Raw genomic sequence first — 21,093 nt, forward strand, 5'->3', positions numbered from 1 at the left:
TACTCAATATAGTTCTCACTTCCTAATATTCCTTTGTCATTCATAGACATTTCTCATCTCCCCAACTAGACTGCACACTCTTTGGGGGCTTGGATTACATCTTTTTTTAAAAAATTGCATCCTCAGGGTATAGGGCAAGGCGTGGTAGGCTGTAGGGTCTTGATAGACATTTGAAAAATTGAACTAAAATGGGCAGAACATTTAGACAGAGCCAGGCATTGCATTGTGAGGAGGGGAAAATAGAAAAGGAAGCTTTTCTTGGCTGCTGCCCGGAGTAGGCATTTAGCTGGGGAGAAGAGCAACAGTTCACTATGATTACTATACAGCAAAGGAGACTCCTGAGAGCATTGCACCAGCAGTGGAGCAGACTGGTATCAGGAGGATTATGAACTTCATATTTCATATTTTGAAATCTTAATGAATAAGTGCTCATAGCAATATGCTGTGGAATTTAGAGTGACATGTTTTAATCCAAGGATTCTTTCTTTCTTTTTTAGCCTACTTTCAGCTTCACAATGGACTGCCTCGTGACAGCCAACACCAAGTTTTGCGTGGACTTCTTCCAAGAGCTAAGTAAAGGTGATGAACGGGCAAACATCTTTATCTGTCCTCTGAGCATTTCAGTTGCCTTTGGCATGATTAGCCTAGGAGCTAAACGCTCTACTGCTGATCAGATCAATGAAGTAAGTGCTTGTTGCCATGTTTTACATACCTTTGAGCTCACTGCAAGTACTCATGCAAAGTTACTGTTTGTTGTTGTTATTGTTTGTACTTCAGAAGAGGACCATGACATCATAGAGGTTGATGCCAAGACAAGCAAGTGAATTGGATTTAAGTGAGGGAGGGCTATGCAAAGTCACCAGCCTCACTTTCTCCTCCTCTGGAGCCATATACTTAGATCAGGACGACTGGAGATGGCCCCAGATGGGGTGGAAGAACTTGGGCTTTAAAGCTAAGGTCTTTAGCAGGTCTCAATTTGACTGAGGCAATATCCATTTAGTGATTAAGGCAAAGAATGGCCTCTTTAACTTAGTCCAGAAAAAAAAAACTGGGAGGAAAAGACCTTCAAGGCTTCTGGCCAAAACAGAAACAATTTCAATTTACATTCACTTAGAGTCAAACAGGGCCCAAACAATGCCCAAGAGGGGTTTGGCCTTGAACCTAGGGTCAGCCAATCAGTGAGAGCCAGAGCGATCTGGGTTTAAGGCATGATTCTTAAGAAAGAAATCTGGGATAGTATGCTAGAGCAGAAAGCAAAGTTTGCTAATAATGCTCCCCGAAAAGAGTAATGATAAGCTGGCATTTCAATACTGTGCTTTATCAATGACAAATTCCATTCACGTATATTATTTCATTTGATTCTCTCTAAACAATCCCTATTACATAAAAGCATTATCCCCATATTACACTGGGGTCAAGGAGGTGACATGATTGATCAGAGGCCAGACCCAGACAACATGGTGGTAAGGAAAATTGGGATTTCAACATGTTAAAACCCCTAACCCAAAAATCTTTTTGCTACAGAATATGGTCTCTTAACAGTCCCTGTGCAGACACATCTTTGTGAAGATTTGGAGAGTGATGACACATTTGTGCCACAGGTAGTTTCCTTCTTCGAACCTGGAAGCACCATTCCTTATGGTTCCAACTGAATTGATTCCAAATGAAGGGACAAGAATTGTCTTGTTTCTGTGGCAAACACAGTGGAAAGCCTAAACTCAAGTGGTCAGGTCAGGACTTTTACAAGCTGGGTACCCTTCCTAAAGAACTAGCTACTCATCCAAGGGAGGCAATATAAACTCCACCAGGGTTCCAATGAAACATAGTGAAAGGGAATTTATCAAAAGTGCCCTGGAAAAAGTTGAGGTGATTTCATCTAGGTTTTGCAGAGTCCTTCTTCTCACGTAGGTCCCCATCCTGTTTATACTTTACATTTTTAGAGCCTAAGATTTCTTGCTATGCTTTAGACTCAGTTATCTTCACCTATTATTCTCTAAGTGGCTAGGTGGTGCAGTGGATTAAGCACTGGGTGCAGTCAGGAAGATGAGTTCAAATTTTGCCTCAGACACTTGCTAGCTAGGTGACCCTGGACAAATCAATTAACCTCTGCCTGCCTGTTTCTTCAATTGTAAAATGAGGATTATAACAGCAGTTATCCCCCAGGGCTATTATGCAAATCAAATGAGATAATATTTGCAAAATGCTCAGCACAGTGCCTGGTCTATAGTAAGTACTTTTCCTGTCTGAGTAAGAGTCCAGTGTGAGAACCTGAATCCTTCACTCTGACTACTCCTTCCTTCAGTACCTTGCTCATATTGCCTCTGCCTATAATGCCCTTCCTCCTCCTTCTCCTCTGCTCTAAGTCCTTCAATCACCAACTATATTCCTACCTCTTTCACGAAGCCTGCCAGGCCATAGTGATCTGTCCCTTCTCTGAATTCCCAGGAGTGGCACTGATGGTCTCTATCATTTATGTGGTACCAACTATATCCTGTTTGGCACTGCACATTCTTTTTCTGTTTGTATATTCTGTAGATTCATAGACTCAGGGACTTTCAGAATTGGAAAGGGCCTAGGCTAACCTTGGAGTTTATAGGAGAATATTGAGGCTGTCAGGTCAAGTCCAAGGTCATACAGATGAGATGGTTAGTAGATGGGCTGAGACTAGAACCCTAGGTTTCTTGCTTCCCAATCTAGTGTTTTTGTCACACTGTCTCTTCAACTATGTAGTTAGCTCCCTGAAGGTGGCACCTCAGGGCTAAAAAATAATAATGTTTCATTTAGGTAGTGCTTAACATCCATTATTTCATTTGATTCTCACAATAACTCTTTGGGGAAAGTGCACAAGTATTATCTCCATTTTATAGATGAGGAAATTAGATTCATGGAGGCTGAGATTTCCCAGAGGCTTCACAACTAGAAGTCCCAGAGTAAGGACTCCAACCCAAGGCTTTTTTTTTTTAATTGGGGGAAGGGATGAGGAGGAAAGAGGGCAGGAGGAAGAGAGCAAGAGGAAGGAGGATACTCACATTCACATATGTAATGTTTATAAAGTGCATTACAAGGTGCCATTTGATCCTTGCAATAACTCAGCCTCCAAAAGTTTAAGATTATGTACACAGTTGTCACTCAATAGCTTTGTAGAGAATCAAACTGACTAGACCAGAAGAGACTGTGTAAATGCTGCTAAAAGGAGCTGATTTGTAAGTCATTCAGTCAACGAACATTAATTAAGCACTCACTCTGTTCTAGGTGCTATGTTTTTTACTTACATGTGACATACCAGGGCTCTTTTTGAAATAATTGTTATTGATGTCTTTTGTTTTTACATCACAGTCATTACTGGAAACACCCCATATCTGATTTAACCTTTCCTTGTAACAAGCAAATCAATTAAGGAAAAACACTTGATAAAACAGCTTCAGTTGACAATGCATATAATATTCTGCCAGGAGTAGTTTCTTACCTCTCTGCTCTATGGAAGAGGAAGTATGTTTCATTTTCTGTTTTTCCGGACAATTATTAGTTTTTCTATTTTCCCTCCCCCCCTTCCTTCTCTTTCTTTCCTTTTCCTTCCTCCCTTCCTTCCTTTCTTCTTCCCTTCTACTTTTGGCCAACCAGACCGGCGATTTTGTGGGCACAGGAATCTCTCTTTACTAATGCAGGTCAGCACTTAACACTGCAATTTATAGTTTTTGCTTTTGCCTTTTTTTTTTTTTCCGGTAAGGCAGGGTCCTCACAGGGTCACACAGCTAGTTAAGTGTCAAGCTTCTGAGGCTGGATTTGAACTCAGGTCCTCCTGACTCCAAGGTCAGAGCTCTATCTACTGCACCACCTAGTTGCCCCAACTTACAGTCTTAACAAAGGTTGAGATGGTAAGTGACTTTCCCAGGTTGACACGGCTTATATATGGCAGAGGAGGATCTGAACTCAGCTCTCCCTTATTCTGAGTCTGGGTCTCCATTCTCTACTCCACAACACCTTCAGTTTTTCATTCCAGTGATTTAGTTTTGACTGTGGAATTGATCAACAAGCATTCATCAAGCATTTATCATGTGCCAGGCATTATATTAGGTGCTTTGTATGCAAAGACAGAAGTGACACAGTTCCTGCCCTTAAGGGAGCTTATGTTTGAGTGGGAGAGACAATGTGAACATGTATAAACAAATACAAAAACACATACATACAAAACAGATACAAGGTAATCTTGGAGGGGAAGTCTGGCCTTCCTGACTCTAGGGCCAGCACCCTAACCACTGCACTATCTACCTTGCTGCTACTTTGATCTTAGAATGGTGCCCTTTCACAAGGTCCTAAATAACTTTATTTAGGGCAAAACCTCACCATAGGAAACCCTCACCTACCTTCTGAGCAGGCTTTGAAACTCAGTCTGAATTGTAGAATGTTAAAAGTCGGAATGGACTTAAACCTCTAGCCCAAGGCCCTCATCTGACAAAGATATTAAAACCCAGGGCAAGGGAGGGAAGAAGGGGCTGTCATAGCTGCCACAAGTGGCAGATGGGAGACTTGAACTCACTCTTCTCATGTCTGTTCCAAGGCTTTGAACCATGCTTCCTTTAGTTTCTCTGTCTTGACAGTGGCTACAATGGATCCTTAATAAATAAATGGAGTTTTTCTGCCCAGAAATTTTTTTTTACATGGACACTTATTAAAGAGTTTGAGGTTAGAGAAAACTATAGAATCCATACTAATTCCCAAGACAATGTAAGCCCCTTGAGGGCAGTGAGAGTTTCATTTTCATCTTTGTGTTGCTACTGTCTAGCACAGTGCCTGGCACATCCTAAGAGTTTAACAAAAGCTTATTAATTGATTACAAAAGCCTTTCTGAAGGACAATATTAAATTTCCCATAACATTTGTAACATTATGGCCATTTTCCTAATAATCCAAATGATGCAGTTTGGGGATTGCTGGGAACCTGGAAAGGTCAGGGTAGAGGGTGGTGTCTGCCTGGAATGAATTCATGCACTCAAACTATCTTCCAGTCAAGGAGCAAATTTTATTAAAAAGCCAATAGAAGCAGGCAGGATTCCTAATGAAGCAGCAACTTAATGGGGGTCAGACTGATATACAATATACTGATATATAAAAAAGGGACAGTGAAAGGATCTGGATGGAATTAAGGAGTAGTAAATAGTCTGAGGTGGGCCAAGCATGACAGTGAAAGGAATGTCAAGTAAGTTAGGTGGGCTGCAGTGGGCCAGGTGCCTTGGGCAGAGGAGCTAGTGACCTGGGCTGCTGAAATGGATGGGAAAATTCAGGGACTGGGTTGCTTTCAAAGACATGGTCTTTTCCTTTTAGTGATCCAGGTCCCATCACCCGATCACTAACACTTGGAAAGGGCTTTAGAATCAGAAAACTAAGGTTATGTGCATTTACCTAATTAAGCCATAACATTTAAAAAGTTCATTAGAGCCAGAAAACCTGGGTTCAAGCCACAGCTCTGTCAGCTACTATGTGTGACTCTGGGGAAATCACTTAATAACTCATATTAATAGAGGCATAGGGTCCTGAATGAAGAAGATAACAGGCCTACTGTCTTCTACCATGATCTGGCTATATCCAAACTCTCCTCACTTCTGTGCAAGGATATTAAGAAACCGGAATGCTCCCAGAAGACAGAAGCAATGCTGATGAGAGGACTGGAAAACATTCCCGATGAGGATAGATTTATGTTTAACTTAACTTGGAGATGATTAGAGAGGATATGACTATCTTCAAATCTGCAAAGGGCTGACAGAGAGAAGGCAGAATTAGACTTGTCCTGCTTGGCCCCAGAAGGCAGACTGAGGAACAATTTAGAAAGTTACACCATGGCAGATTTGGGTCTCTATTCATGGAAATATTTCCTAATAATAGAGCTATTAGTGCTACCCAAGATTGCCTCACAAGAGAGTGAGTTTTACATTCCTGGAGGTCTTCAAGAGAAGGTAGGATGTGAATACTGAACAAGGTATTGCTCATATTCAAGTATGGGTTGGAATAGATTACCTCCTAGGTCTTTTTCAACCTTCAGATTCCATAAAAGTGCCTTCACTCATGACACCTCCTCTGATTCTAATAACAACCCTGAAAAAGAGTGGGGGAAGAGGGGAGATATAGACACAGTTCTTACTTTATAGATGAAGGAACTGAGTCTTCAAGAGGTTAAATGACTTTCCTAAAGTTATGGACTATTAATGGATAGTCAGAATTAGAAATCAGAAATTAGATAGTCAGGTCTTAGAAATGAAGATTTCTGGCTCTTGACCTAGGTATTGTTTTTTTAATTACATTATATCCATATTCCCACTCTGCAGGTGCTACACTTCAATGAAGTTTCACAAAGTAAAGGCACAGAACCTGAAATTTCTTCAAAAGGAGCAAGTCAAGGAGACCAAGGGGACCAGCATGAGACGTCAGAACCTCCAAATCCACAGGTATCTATCTTATCATAATAAACTGATTTCCCTCCTCAGTGAAGATGGTCATTTGCTTGCTGCCCGAGTTTTCTTTGAAAATAAATGCTCAGCAGCATTAGGTCCCATGAATCTAAAAAACACTCAACCAAACAATCAAAAAACTATTATTAGACCAAAAATATCTCTGTGATTCCTCTCATCTGACAGTCTCTGAGTTAGTGGATTTGGTTACTTTTTTTTTCTGAAACTACATGAAGAATGATGGCTAGTTGCTAGAAAGGCAGAAATTGCTACTCTAGTCAGAGGTCTAAGGGTGATATTACCCTAGATGAACTGTGGCAGGACACAGCAGGCTCAGGGAGGTATCCATAGTGATTCTCACCCAATAAATGCAAAGAATTTTTCTTTGTCTATATCAGAAATGTGGCTGCTGCAGTAAGTTAAGAAAATTCTCTTGGGGCCATCTTACAGAATTCAGGGGATGATGTATAGTAGGTTCTTGTCATGATCCTGAAATCCAGATAAGGGGGTTGTATGAAGTTTGCCAATATTTTATAGTGTTCCTTTTAAGGGCAATAAGCTAGGATGAAATTTAAGGGCAATAAGCTAGGACAAAAGAAGATTACATGTATGGAGCTGCCTTTATTCATTGTTATTTAAGTATTCCATAGTTTAATTAAAATTTTAAAACTACATGGAAATACTACTATACCTGTATGAAATTGAATAATGACAAATAGGTGTCTGAAAAGAGATTGTGTCTTCAAGGGACAGATTAATGACATTTTATCTAATTTTATTATGTCCTATCAAGAATACAAAGTCTGCGAGTGACGGGTATAGAGATTCTGACTCCTACTTTGGGAAGCTGCTCAAGAAGCTGGATAGTATAAAATCCGATTATACCCTAAGTATGGCCAACAGGCTGTATGGAGAGCAGGAATTTCCAATCTCTGCTGTAAGTAAAACACAGCTAGTAAGTACATTTTAAAGTTCTTCTCCTTCCTGGGCAGTGTTTTACAATGCTCTTCCTGAGGGCAATGCAACAGATGGACAAAAGAACATGGTGGAGATGATGACTGGTAACATTTGCGCCTGTGTGTCCCAACATCACACTATGTTTGTTTTTCCCACACAATGGGCTGCTCCTTGCAGCTCCTGCTTTCTGTTGGTAGCTCTGTCACTGAGAATCGTGTGCTTGTCCTGCTAGTTCTAAGAAAGGTACCATAATTGCTGCATACTAGGTCATTCTTGTCCGGACCTAGTTTGGCAGAAGTTCACAACTAACTCTGTTGTCACACTGAAACAGCTCCAATTTATGCTTTGTAAGCCTGAGTATTTCTTCTGCTCATTATTCTATTTCTCATGGCCTAACCACCTGGCATGAGCTGTGGGTCTATGCACTGCATGGTCCACCCTGAAGCCTTCCTGCACTGTGAGAGAGGGGAAAAGGCTTCAGTCAAAATGTCTGGGCACCATACATCTTGTCTACAGGTGAAGATGGGGGCCAGCCTGGAAAGCAGAGGTCAGTGACCAGAGATACAGTTCTTAGAATTAAAAAGATAAGAGAGTAATGATGTCGACAACAAAGGCCAAAGTCAGTGGCTGAGGTTGCCAATTACAGGACTTCATGGGCTAGAGGTAGTATTATCTTATGGATCTACTTATCTGAAGAGGAAGCCAGGTAAAAAGTATGACAGAAGTATAAACAAGGAAGAGGGTATCTGTGTAACAGGAGACTAGGCTTGAGACTGAGGAAATACAGTAGTGATTCTGAATCAGTGAGGAACAAGGTGTTGGGTTAAACCAGAAGCACTCTAATTTACCATACTCTCCATTTTACCCCCTTACCCAGTCTTGGTTTCACTCTAGCAACTATCTTCTCTAGAATCAATAGATTCTTTGTAGTGGTGGACCCCACCAGCGTCCATTTGCTCCATTCAGCTGATGGCATGCCGTTCTAAATATAGAGGCAATATGGTATAGCAGACACAATACGAGAATTGGAATTAGGAAGACCTCGGATCATCAAATCACACCTCAGATACTTACTAGCTCTGTGACACTGGTTAAGTCATTTAATTTCCCTGCGCCTTGTTCTTCTTCTGGAAAATGAGAAGACTGCACTGTATGGCCTCTAATATTCCTTCCAGCTTTAAAGCAATGACTCCATGATAAAGCCTTATGCAGTCCTAACAACTCCTAGAACAGGGAAGTATGCTTTTCTATTCAGGGGTACCACAGTGCTTTGGAATCAAAATTAAATTTGCGAAAGGATACTAAAATGCAAGAGTTGGAAAGGACTGACATCCCAAGGTACTTCCTAGTTTAGAGCAGAAACAAACTCCCATTTTACAAATAAAAAGAGATTTTCTTCACTGGGTTTTGATTCTCTATAAGTAATAATAATAATAATAAGAATATTAATAATGATGATGCTATAGTCTGTCACTTTAAAAAAAATCTCGCTTGTTTACAGGCCACAAATGAAAAGTGGAATTATAAGGATATTGGTTTGGAAAGGAATATATCATTCTCATTTTGCCCTAATTTATGGCCATGCCAATTCAATGCAATTGCTCAAATGGTCCTGTCTGATTCAGACTGCATATAGGTAGGAATGGAAAGATACATTTCTATCATATTCAGTGACTACTGATATTTTCTGAGATTGATTTCCTTCTATTATTGGGTTACTTAGCTGGTGATTTAGTAACTGTATATGATTTTATTGTAGTATCTTTTACTTTCCTAATCTAACAGGCATATTCAGATAATGTGATGGAATTTTACCATACAAGCATTGAAAGTGTGGATTTCCGAAAAGACACAGAAAAATCCAGACAACAGATTAATTTCTGGGTTGAATGTCAAACTCAAGGTAAGAAAGTGGGAGTCAATAATATGAATTGGAAAGCTAAGGACTTTTAGATTGTCATGTTTATTACAGGATTTAGGATCCATCTAAATCAAACCTCTTTATTTTAAAGATGAAATTATTTAGATCTGAAAGAATAAGTAATTGCTAAGTCATAAGGAAGTAAATAATAATAATAATGATAGTAATAACAATGACAATAAAAATTGACATCTAAATGGCACTTCATGGTTTGAAAAGCCTTTGACAGAATTATTTCACTGATCCTCACAACTACATTATGATTAGGGCTACAGGTGTTATTCTCATTTTACATGTGAGAAAACAGGCTGATGGAAGAGGTTAAGTGTCTCACCTAGGGTCATGGAGCAAGTGTTGGATCTGGGATTCCAACTCAGTTCTTGGGACTTCAGAGTTCTTAAGTCTCTCAAAGCTGTTTTTCTGATGTTGCTGTTACTGCAAAAATGTTTTTTCTGGTTCAGAACCAATGTTTTGCCTGCTGCATCATACTGCCAACTTAAATTCTGTGTTGTAACTATTTTATACTTAATAGAAATGAAAATTCTGAATTTTTTGCTGGTGTTATCCTTTGTCATGTGGATGATGTTTTCCTCATTATGCAATTAATAATTTTAAAGAAAAACATCTAGGTTCCGTTGCCAACCATGTCGGCGCTAGCAAAACAATTTTTCTTTAAGCATCACCAAACACTTAACAGAACCACTTATTGGCCAATTTTCCTCATACTTTTTTCCAATATTGTATATTTTGTCCTGAGCGAAGAGGGATACTGGAGAGAGTGGAAAAAGATAGAGATCTAAATGTAGTGTCAATAGAATATTTTCATGAATTGAAAGAGAAAAGCCACATGGATACACATAACTTGTCAAAAAACACCCTGTCCATGAAGAGGCAGGAGAACTGCTCATTAAAAGTGGGACCTCTCCTATTCTTGGCACAGCTTTGACTGTGATTAGGTCACTAGCGGCGGGATCAAAATACTCCAAATTTGAAGTCTAAATTAAGAAGTCACTGGACAGGACCTTCTAGGGATGAGGCCTCAAAAGTGGCCATTCAACTCCAATCACATTTAAATATTACCTTTAAATACAGGTTCTAGGTTGCTCACCTATAGCCTAGAATACTAACCACATTTTTCTCAGGGTTAATTACTGTGATTTTGTGGGCCATGACCCTATAACTATGAAGTTACATCTCTCTCCTCTTGGTCCTCTTTCCAACTTTATTCCTTCTCTCATAATTATGTATTCTTATGGTTATCCCTAATAAGCAGGTTACAGATTGTCATGGTTAGAAGGGACCTTAGAAGTAATTGGTCCCAACCCTTTCATTTTATAGATGAGCAAAATGAGCCCCAGAGTGCTGAAGTGATTTGCCTAAGCTCACACCCAAACTCCAGTCTTCCTATTCCAAGACCAGTACTCTTTCTATTACCTTCACTATCACGTTTGGGAATAAGATGCTGCCTTTGTGATATACTAATAATATGTTTGCATTTAAGTTGGTAGGATAAGAAACTTAACTCTGTTAAGCTTAAGACTGTTGGGTCTTATGTGTGAATGCATCTGTATGCACGTGTGTGTTAATGCATCTGTTTATTTTCTTTTTCTTTTTTTTTTATATTTGGCAAAGCAATGGGTTTAAGTGACTTGCCCAAGGTCATAAAGGTATTAAGTATTGAGCGTCTGAGGCCAGATTTGAACTCAGGTCCTCCTGACTCCAAGGCCAAAGCTCTATATTTATTTTATTTATTTTTCAAAGAACATTTATTTTCTCTTAAACCCCACAAATTAAAAGGGAAAAAAGAAAGAAAACAGAATCCTTACGGTCAAAAAAACAACTCCCACAACATTCCTGTCCAAAACACGTCTGATTCCGTACCCTCAGTTCATCACTTCTCTGTCAGAAGGTGGGTGACATGTTTTATCCATGAGTTCCCTGGAATCATGGCTGGTCACTGAACTCATCAGAGTTCTTAAGTCTCTCAAAGCTGTCTTTCTGATGTTGCGGTTAGTGTACAAATGTTGTTCTTCTGGTTCTGCCCACTTCCCTCTCCACGATCACAGATATTAAAAGAAACCAAACTCATCTATAGAGCCAAATTCCAGTCCTAGCTAGCGCTTCTGCCAGCTAGTTAATGTGACATGGGTAAGTTGCTGAAGCTTACAGGCTTCAGTGCCCTCATGTGTAAAACAAGAGAGCTGAACTTCATGACTGATGACTACGTTCCTAATTCTATGGTTCTGAACACTACATACACTTCCCCCCTCACTTCCCAACACAGAAAACCAGCTGTTTGGTACAGGGCTGAGAATGCATGGCATTTCATGATGAAAAGGTATACGGTCCAAGTTTACTTCTTGTTGATGCCACAAGCCAGGTTGGACAGCCTTAGTTCTAACCACATTTGTGTGCTCGAGCTGAGAGAATCAATGCTAGTAAGCCCTCTGATTGACCATCAGGCTACTCAGTGGGTTTTTCTTTTTTTTTTTCTTCTTTCTTTCTTTTTTTTTTGGCAATTGGGGTTAAGTGACTTACCCAGGGTCACACAGCTGACTTCAGGGCCAGTGCTCTATCCACTGCACCACCTAGCTGCCCGGGATTTCTAATAATGGAGCTATGCATGTTGTCTTTTATTTATCCACAGGCATTTACTGAGCTTTTGCTATATGTAAAGCACTGCTCTAGGCTCTGTGTGGGATACAAGCATATTTAAGGCATCCAGGGAACTTATAACCCAGTTGGAGAGATAGGATGTATATATAATATGATAAGATTAAGAGCTGGAAGAGGCTATAGAAGTCATCTCATCCACCTGCTTATTTGGAAATGAAGAAACCAAAGCTCAGAAAGGCTAAAACACATGACAGAGGACTCACAAATAGTAAGTAGTAGAGCTGAAATAGGAGGACAGGTCCTTTGACTCCAAAGTCAGTGCTCTTTTGATGTGAACACGTTGCTTCTTTTAAATAAAAAAGTCAATTAGCAATGTAAGGCAGAGTATTCTAAGAGCCACTTAAATGGTCCATCTAATCATGGCTATGGAGGAGATATTATATTTTATGAATTCAAGTTATTTGGGCCAGATAATAACTAAAAGAACTGCAGATGTGCTTTCCAAGCTACTGTTAGTAATCTTTAACAGATCATGGAGAATGGAAAGGACCAGAGCAGCTAAGTGGTGCAGTAGACACAGCATCGGCCCTGAAGTCAGGAGGACCTCAGTTCAAATGCGACCTCAGACCAAACACTTGACACTAGCTGTGTGACTCTGGGCAAGTCACTTAACCCCAATTGCAAAAAAAGGAAAAAAAAGTTAAAAACAAACAAAAGAAACATCATGTACCCTGGCTCATAACTGGTTGAAGCTGCATGACTTAGTAGGAAGAGTGTTGGACTGTGTGACTGTTTGGAAATCATTTAAGCTCTGTGAGTCTCAGTTTCCTCATCTTTAAAATGGGAATAAGAATAAACATCTACTTTCAGGGTTTTTATAAGGATGAAATGAAATTTTCAAACTTTAAGGTGCTTAAAAAAATATCAGCTCATCATTTTTAACATGACTGCAGTATTTCATACTTGGGCAGCTAAGTGGTGCAGTGGATAGACTGCTAGGCCTGGAGACAGGAAGACCTGAGTTCAAACGTGATCTCAGACATTTACTAGCTGTGTGACCCTGGGCAAATCGCTTAACCCTGTTTGCCTCAGTTTTCTCATCTGTAAAATGAGCTGGAGAAGGAAATGGCAAAACTCCAGAATCTTTGCCAAGAAAACCCCAAATGGGATCACGAAGACATGGACACAACTGAAATGACTAAACAACAACAATAAAATATCTCACACTTAGAATGTATTCTGGGATGTTTCCTTCAGGTAAAATCAAGGACCTCTTTGACAAAGACAACATTACTGATTCTACAGTGCTGGTGCTGGTAAATGCCATCTACTTCAAGGCCAAATGGGAAAAAAGTTTTGACTATGAAAAAACAGAAGACTTACCTTTCTGGCTAAACAAGGTAAAGACACCAGTCATTATCCCAGTTTTGAGAATAATATTAAATAGATACATCATGGAGTGGTAGGTAAAGAGTCCACCTCAAAACCAGGAAGAACTGGGACCAAGTTTTACCTCTTGTACATACTAGCTGTGTGACCTTGGGCAAGTCACTTAACTTCTTAGTATTCTGGGCCAAAGGTGTCAAACTCATGGGGCAAGCAAGTAAGGCCAGAAGCAGATTTAAACATAATTGGGAAATGTTCGACAAAATAAATAAAAATATAATGCAAAATAGATAATGTTAATTTGTGGTTTTCTAAGTCAATAAGCAGCTGAGGGATCCATTTCTATTTGAGTTTTACATGTCTGCCCTAGGTAATTTTCTAAGAATATAAATTGCAGAGAAAGTGCTAACCTGTATTGGGAAAGAGAAATTCCTTACCTGTGAGTTCCCAAAGTCAATGAAATCATAGGTTCTGTCTCTGTCCCCATGGTTAATTACAGATATCATGGCCTAATGGAATTCAGGAGTGAGGAAGACCTGGGTTTAAGTATTGTGTCTGACAGTTACTGCTTGATCATGACCATCACCATCCTGCCCCTCTGAGACTCAGGGAATTCCCTAAAATCTATCCACTAAGTTGCAAGTGTTTTGTGCTCTATATTAGTGGAGGTTATTTTCTGCATGGATGAGATCATACATCTTTGACATACTAACTATGGTTAAGCATGTTTTCTCTGGCCCATACATGATATACCAAGAGCTATTAAGTATCTTTGTGTGTGTGTGTGTGTGTGTGTGCGCGCGCAACTTTTAAATATACATTAACATTGGTAACTCAATGGAGAATAAAATACAGGCTATCGGTTTTACCTGTTTAATTTCCCATGGATTATTATTCTAAAAATCAGAGTAAGTGGGAAGAGTAGGATGTATTTGAGTAATGATCTGCCATTATCTTTAGCATCCCTTATTGATGTTTAATATAATATGGTCACTCTCCTGTATTAAAGAGCAGTGACTCACAGAGAACGATGCATCAAAATCCTGAATTCAGAGTAATTTAGATCAGCTAATCATTCTAACTTCAGCAGGTTTCCGAATTCCTGGAAAATGTGCCCCTTTGCCTGAAGCAGCCATGAGCAACATTGAATGTCTGTGAGAAAGGCTAGCTCTCTCTTAACCTTTCCTGCCTTTGTTGACAGAATGAGCAGAAAAATGTGAAAATGATGAGACAACAGAATACATTTAGAATTGGTTACATTGAAGAATTAAAGACACAGATTCTTGAGATGAATTATATCAAGGGAAAGCTCAGCATGTTTGTGCTGTTGCCCACTTTACCTGCCAAGGACTCCACTGGACTGGAAGAGGTAAATTCTTATTTTTGTCTCTCTTCTAGGAACTACCTAAACCAATGAAACCATAGGCCAGGCAAAAGCAAACAAATTAACTAAATATGGACTCTGATAAACAAGGGAGTTTCAGAGATGGAGAAACTAGAATGGTGAATAGTTTTGAGTCCACGCCACAAGGGGGAGTAGTTGAAAGGACTTGGGGTGCTTCCCCTGGAGAAAAAAAGTCTTAGGGGGATATCATGGCTGTATTCAAGAATTTGAAAGACTGTCTTGTGGAAGAAGGATTAAATATGTTTTTCTTGACTCTAGAGGGAAGAACCATTAGCAATGAGTGGGAGTTGCAAAGAAAAGCAAATTTAGTTTAACATAAAGAAAAACTTGCTAACAATTAGAATTGCAAAAGTGGAATGGAATGATTCAAGAGGTAGTAGTCTCTCCCTCCTTGTAGGTTTTGAAGCCCAGACTGGATGACCACTTATCAGGAACATACAGTGGGGGTAGGGGGGGGAGGCATCAGATTAGCTGGCCCCCTTCTAATTCCAGAATTCTGTGACTCTGGCCATTATACATATAGAAGAGACACCTGATGACTTTAATTCTGAAGTCCAACTATGCCTCAGCTGTCAGAAATACTTAGAAAGTCACCTATCAATTAATTAAACAGATATTGATCCTTAAATATCTGACCAACAAATTCTTGAATGAAAGAGAGTCTAGGGTAGCTGGGTGGCACAGTGGATAGAGCACCGGCCCCTGAAGTCAGGAGGACCTGAATTCAAATTCAGCCCCAGACCAAACACTTGACCCTGGGCAAGTCACTTAACCCCAATTGCCTAAGGAAAGAATCTGTTCCAATTCAATGGATCTTTCTTTTTTCTTCATAGCCAAAGGGATAATCTATACCTTCTCAAATCTTACCTTTTTCTATTACAAAGCAAGGGAAAGTGGACACCAAAAATACAGAAAGGGCCTAGACCTTTGTCTCAGAGAAGTGTGCTTCAGTTTCAGCATTAGATTACATGAGTTTTTCCATGTAGATATGGACCTGCCTGGCAAACTGGAGATAGATTATTACTGGATTAGACTCAACCCCTCCCCTCTCCTCTCTTCTCCACTTTCCTCCTCTCCCCTCTCCAGTCCCCAACATGGGGTATCATGTCCTTACCTGAGGGTGTTCTGCCCAAAGGAAGGTATCTTGGGGTTTACTGGCTAGATTTCTTTCTTAAAGACCAAGTCTTACACATTCACTCTGACTCTCATTGACTAGCCAACAATAGGCCCTGGCCCAAGCACCACTTAATGATTATTTTTTGAGCCCTCAAGGCTCAGAGTGAATGTAAACGGTAATTGCTTCTCTTTAGGCAATCAACCCTAAAGGGGTCTTCCCCTCCCAGTTTGATTTTTTTATTATTATTAAAGGGGCCACCCTTCTTAAAACAGGCCTATTCACTGAATGGGCATTGCCTCACTCAAAGTGAGAGCTAGGAAAGCCCTGAGGTTAAAAATGCCAAAGACTCCCACTGTATCCTAGACCACCCTCAGTCATCCTGATCTACATCTGGCCATGGATCCCTCATAGCTCCCGAGGAGAAAGTGAGGCTGGTGACTTTGCACAGCCCTCCCTCACTTAAACCCAACTCAGTTGCAAGTCATGTCACCATCTTCCTGATGTCGTGGTCCTCATCAAGAACGAAGCAGAAACCAAAACCACAAGACTCCCAAGGGACAGCTAGAGGATCAGGTAGCGTGTCACTACTCCAACTGAAGACAGACGTATTTAAGGTAGCTTTTCAAACCAAAAAAAAACCAGGAAGAGTTTTAAAGTGAAATACGCTTGGGAGAAACCCTTGCCGTATTGAGCACCTGTGGATAGTGACCTAGTTTTTTGGAAACAGACTTCTCATTACTAACACTGTTTATCCTTTTCTATCCTGGTAGCTTGAAAAGCAGATGACTCATGAGAAAATAACAGAATGGACCAGTTCCACTATTCTGTGCGAGGAAAAGGTAGACGTTTCCTTTCCCCAACTAACCATGGAAAGCAACTTGGATCTCAACTTTATTCTCCAAAAAATGGGGATCACAGATATCTTTGATGAAGCCAAGTCTGACCTTAGTGGAATGTCTTCAAGCCCCAACCTGTATTTGTCAAAAGCTGTCCACAAGACATTTGTGGAGGTTAATGAGGATGGTACCCAGGCAGCAGCTGCCACTGGAGCTGTGGTTACTGCAAAGTCTGCGTCACCTTATGTCACATTTAATGCCAATCACCCATTTTTATTTTTCATCAAACACAACAAAACAGACACCATCCTTTTCTATGGCAAAGTCTGCTCACCTTGAGAATGGGTCTATTTCCTTCTACTTTATGAGGCAGCAAGAAAATGGTAGCATAGCCTCCCTTTGCTATAACACAGGTATTAGGGACCTGAATTAGAGCTTATCAATCACTTGCCCAATCCCACTAGCCCAACCCCCAGCCATCTGCCCGTGTCACTTCCTGTTCCTCTCCAGGAGGCTTACTCAACACAATTGTTAGCCAACCATTTCTCTCTTTGCTGACAGTTCCCCTGCCAGCTCCCAGGTCCACTTATCTTCATTGACCCCCGGATTTCCACATCAAGAAAGTTCAGAAAAAAGCTTATTATCTCTCTTATTTTGTTTTCCTGTGTTACTAATGAACCAAGCAAATCAGACCTAGCCTACTCAGAAAAGGAACTGGTTGTATTAGAGAATCTAGGAAAAACAGAAGCCTAAGATTACAGTTAAATGGGAAATGTTTTCCATAAATCACATCTGCCTCTACAGTGGAGACAATAGTCCTGGGATGGGGGTGGGAGGCAGAAATAAGGGTATATCAGCAGGGAAAATGTGCTGTCTTTCTTACATCTTCAGCTGCAGGGAAAAATCACTCTCTACTATCAATCAATCTATTAATCCATAAGCATTTATTATGTGTCAGACACTGTGCTAACTCCATTTTATAAACACTTATGTCCTTACTATAGAAACTTAAACAGTGCTCCAGTCCCTACAAATACCTAGGTTAACACCAAAGGTTGAAAATCAGATCAGACTTATTCTCTCCTTTGTAAACAGGAATGTATGAAGTATGCATCCTCTTCAGAGAGAATGGAGATGAGGAGATTTCTCAGGATTTCAGTCATAGAAAAATCATGTTTTGTCCACTATAAAAAAATCCTCACATTTGTAGACTGATGAATTTGGGGGAGGGGGAATAGTTAAGCTTTCTCGCTTGTTTTCCTTGCTAACATATCATCTATATGGATTTAAAGTGTTCTTTTTAAGTAAACAAAGATACTTTGCTAACTAAAATGTCCAAATCAAGTTGCCAAGTAATGAAAAAAAATTGTTTTTTACTGAACAAAACAATAAAGATATGAAGTACAATCCACATAACCTCTATGTTATTTAAATAGTTAAGGTAGAAAGGAAGTGCCTATTATGTGCTAGGCATTGTACTACGTTCTTTACAAATATTATTGAATTAAATCCTCATAATAAGCCTGGGAAGTAGGTGCTATTACTGTTGAGGTCCACAGATTTAGGGGTGCTGGGACCCTAAAATCATGACATGTGGGTCCTGTCTAAATTCGATCCAAGCCTTCTTTCAGCCAAAGACAAGGTTTATTAAAGATCAGCCATATTGGCCAGACTATTAAGGAATCTAAACATTTGTGAGCTATTGGCTAGGTTATAAAAATCTGAGCCCTTGGCTAGACTCTTAAAGAATCTAAGTGTTGTCAAGATTATAAGAATTTGAACACCTTATATACAGAAAGACCGTGGGAGGGATCTAGGAGTGGCCAAGTAGTCTGGGGTGACTGGAGGAGGGGTCTGAGGAGGATCTGGATGGGAGCAGCCAGTAAACTGGGGTGAACAGTATGCCAGGGACCTGGACCATGTGGCCAAGGGAGTATGGAGTCTAGCTAGGATTAAGGGTAGGAAGTGGCCAGGGGCAACTGGGAAGTAAAAGAACAGAATTGGGAGATTGGGTGTAGCCTCAATTAAAGGTCAGTTGATAGGATTATAGCCTCAGATAAAAAAAAACAGAGATTTGGCCAGGTGGGAAAGTCCAGGGTTTTTCCTTTTTGGGGTCCAGATCCCAAAGGCATGGTCTTTTCCTTTTAGGGATTCAGATCCCATCCCCATCATTATGATCCTCATTTTACAGTTAAGGAAATTGAGGCAGACAGAGGTTAAGTGACTTGCCCAGGGTCCAACAGCTAGGTACAAAAGAAGGGTATAAAAGATTCTAGTTTGTGGAAGTGCTAAATTCAAACTCAGGTATCCCAGGGAAGCTGCGGTGTCAGGTAAACTTGTCACACTGTCAAAAGTTCAAAGAAAGGTTTCAAATGAGAACATTTATACAATAGAGAGAAAAGAAATTCCTCCCACGCAAAATTCTCTAGATATTAGATATGACAAAGAGTAGCAGCACCCTTCAGATTTTTGGCCATCTTTTCTGATTATATAAAAACTCATTTACAGAGAGCATTGGATGGAGGCATTAGTAGAAGCTTGGCCACTTGTATGTGTTTCACAGTCTGCCTTAGGTTAAAAAGTCACACACATAAACTCCCCAGACCCACTGTAACCTTCACAGCTGTGGCCTGTCATAAGGCTCTGAGTTGTTACTTAGGCCTACCAGCCTCATTTTCCTCATCTACACAAAGGAGAAAACTGGACTAGATTTACCTCTGAAGTCTCTTCTAACCTAGTCTAAATCTACAATCATATAGCTTAACCAGAAGGAGTTAAATTGTTGTCCTACCTGAAATGGGGTTTGGAAGTGGAGGGAGATATGTAAGAGGCAAAGCAGTCCTTCAGAATCTCAGTTTTATGGGAATCCAAGTTCATTTCCCCCCCCCCAATCATTTTGAATGGGAAGACAGCCCACATTAAATCTATCTAACTGGATTTAAATCACATTTCTATGATCCTACTTAGAATTACTACTGCTATGTCTATAAAGAAAATAATAATAATGAAATATAGCCTTTCTGCCCTCTCATGTCCAGCAAAATAAATGGAGTTGGAGTTTATCACTGAGGAACAGACTATAAAATATACCTGATCATTATCATGTTTCCTTTCCATTGTGGTCCTCTGCTCTCTAGTCCAAATAGCAACAATTTCTATAGGAAGGGGGGGGCAGGAATCAGGAAAGGGGTCTCCCTCACTTAATCATTGTTTGGGTTCAGATGGCTCTGAGTAAGTGTAAATTGCAATTGTTTCTAGTATTGTCCAGAAACCCTGAAGGTCTTTTTCCCAGATTGATTTCTTTTCCCCCTCATCTTGACAAGGTAAAAGAGGCCATTCTTCGGCTCATTTCTTACCTAGCCTTAATCACTGTATGGGCCTTGCCGCAGACAAACTGAGACCTGGGAAAGACCTTAGCTTAAAAAGGCCAAGGTCTCCCATAGAGTCCGGGGCCATCTCCAGTCACCCAGATCTCTATCTTGCCTCCCTGACATCATGGTGTCCACTTCCAGAACCAAGGACAAATAAGGACAAACAACAAACAGCCTGCAGGGGAGGGAGACGTGGTGGGGCATAACAAGCATTTTTAAAGTTCCTGCTATGTGTTAACCACTTTACAAAAATCTCATTTGCTCCTCACAACTCTGGTGAGGGAGGTGCTATTCTTTTACAATTTAGGAAACTGAGGCAGACAACGTTTTAGTGACTTGCCCAGGGTCTTGCAGGTAGAAGTGTCAGAGGCTGGATCAAGAGCTCTATTTATTGGGTTACCTAGGTGCCTCAGAATTCAGACAGCTGTGCATTCCAAGACCTTAGTTTGCTCTGCTCTGGCTCTCCTCTAGCTTATTAACATCCTTCCTAAAACATGCTGGCAGAGCTGCATGCAGTACTCTGGACGTGCGGTCTGACCACAGTACAGAAGAAGGAGCATCACCTACCTAGTCTTGGACACTTTGACCCATAATGCAAGTGAATATCATATTTCTTGGCTGTTAAATCACACCGTTCATATTAAACTTGTAGCCTCAGATCTTTTTTGGTTAAACTGCCATTATCTGTAAATTTGAGTTTTTAAACATAAAGACTTTTCATTTCTTTATCTCTACTAAAATGCATCTTATTAAACTGACCCGACTCATACTTGGTCAAGCACTTTTTAGACCTTTACTGCTGCAGCTTTGGTTCATCTGCAGCGAACACGCTGGACTGGGGAGAGAGATAGACCGGGACTTAAATCTTATCTCCAAAATCACTCCAGTGACCCTAAGCAAGTCACTTAACCCTTCTCAGTTTTTCCTGTCTGCAAAATGAGGTAGCTCCTTACCCACGACCCCTGGCAGCCAATCATAAGCTGATTATTAACGGCCAGACCCGCCTTTATCGTCGATAAAACCGCGGGGCCCTCCGAGCAGA

General features: G+C 40.4%; 1 protein-coding gene across 1 annotated transcript; it reads left to right on the forward strand.

The window, feature by feature from the left end:
- The first annotated feature begins 515 nt into the window (after positions 1–515).
- SERPINB12 (serpin family B member 12) lies at positions 516–17,019 on the forward strand. Its single transcript, XM_020995696.1, has 7 exons — positions 516–683; positions 6,320–6,439; positions 7,236–7,379; positions 9,185–9,302; positions 13,194–13,336; positions 14,524–14,691; positions 16,615–17,019. Exons 1-7 carry the CDS (start codon positions 516–518, stop codon positions 17,017–17,019), a joined length of 1,266 nt encoding a protein of 421 aa, XP_020851355.1.
- The last annotated feature ends 4,074 nt before the right edge of the window (positions 17,020–21,093 follow it).

The sequence above is a fragment of the Phascolarctos cinereus genome, unplaced genomic scaffold, assembly GCF_003287225.1.
Source record: "Phascolarctos cinereus isolate Bilbo 61053 unplaced genomic scaffold, phaCin_HiC Scaffold_4;HRSCAF=312, whole genome shotgun sequence".
NCBI classification, from domain to species: domain Eukaryota; kingdom Metazoa; phylum Chordata; class Mammalia; order Diprotodontia; family Phascolarctidae; genus Phascolarctos; species Phascolarctos cinereus.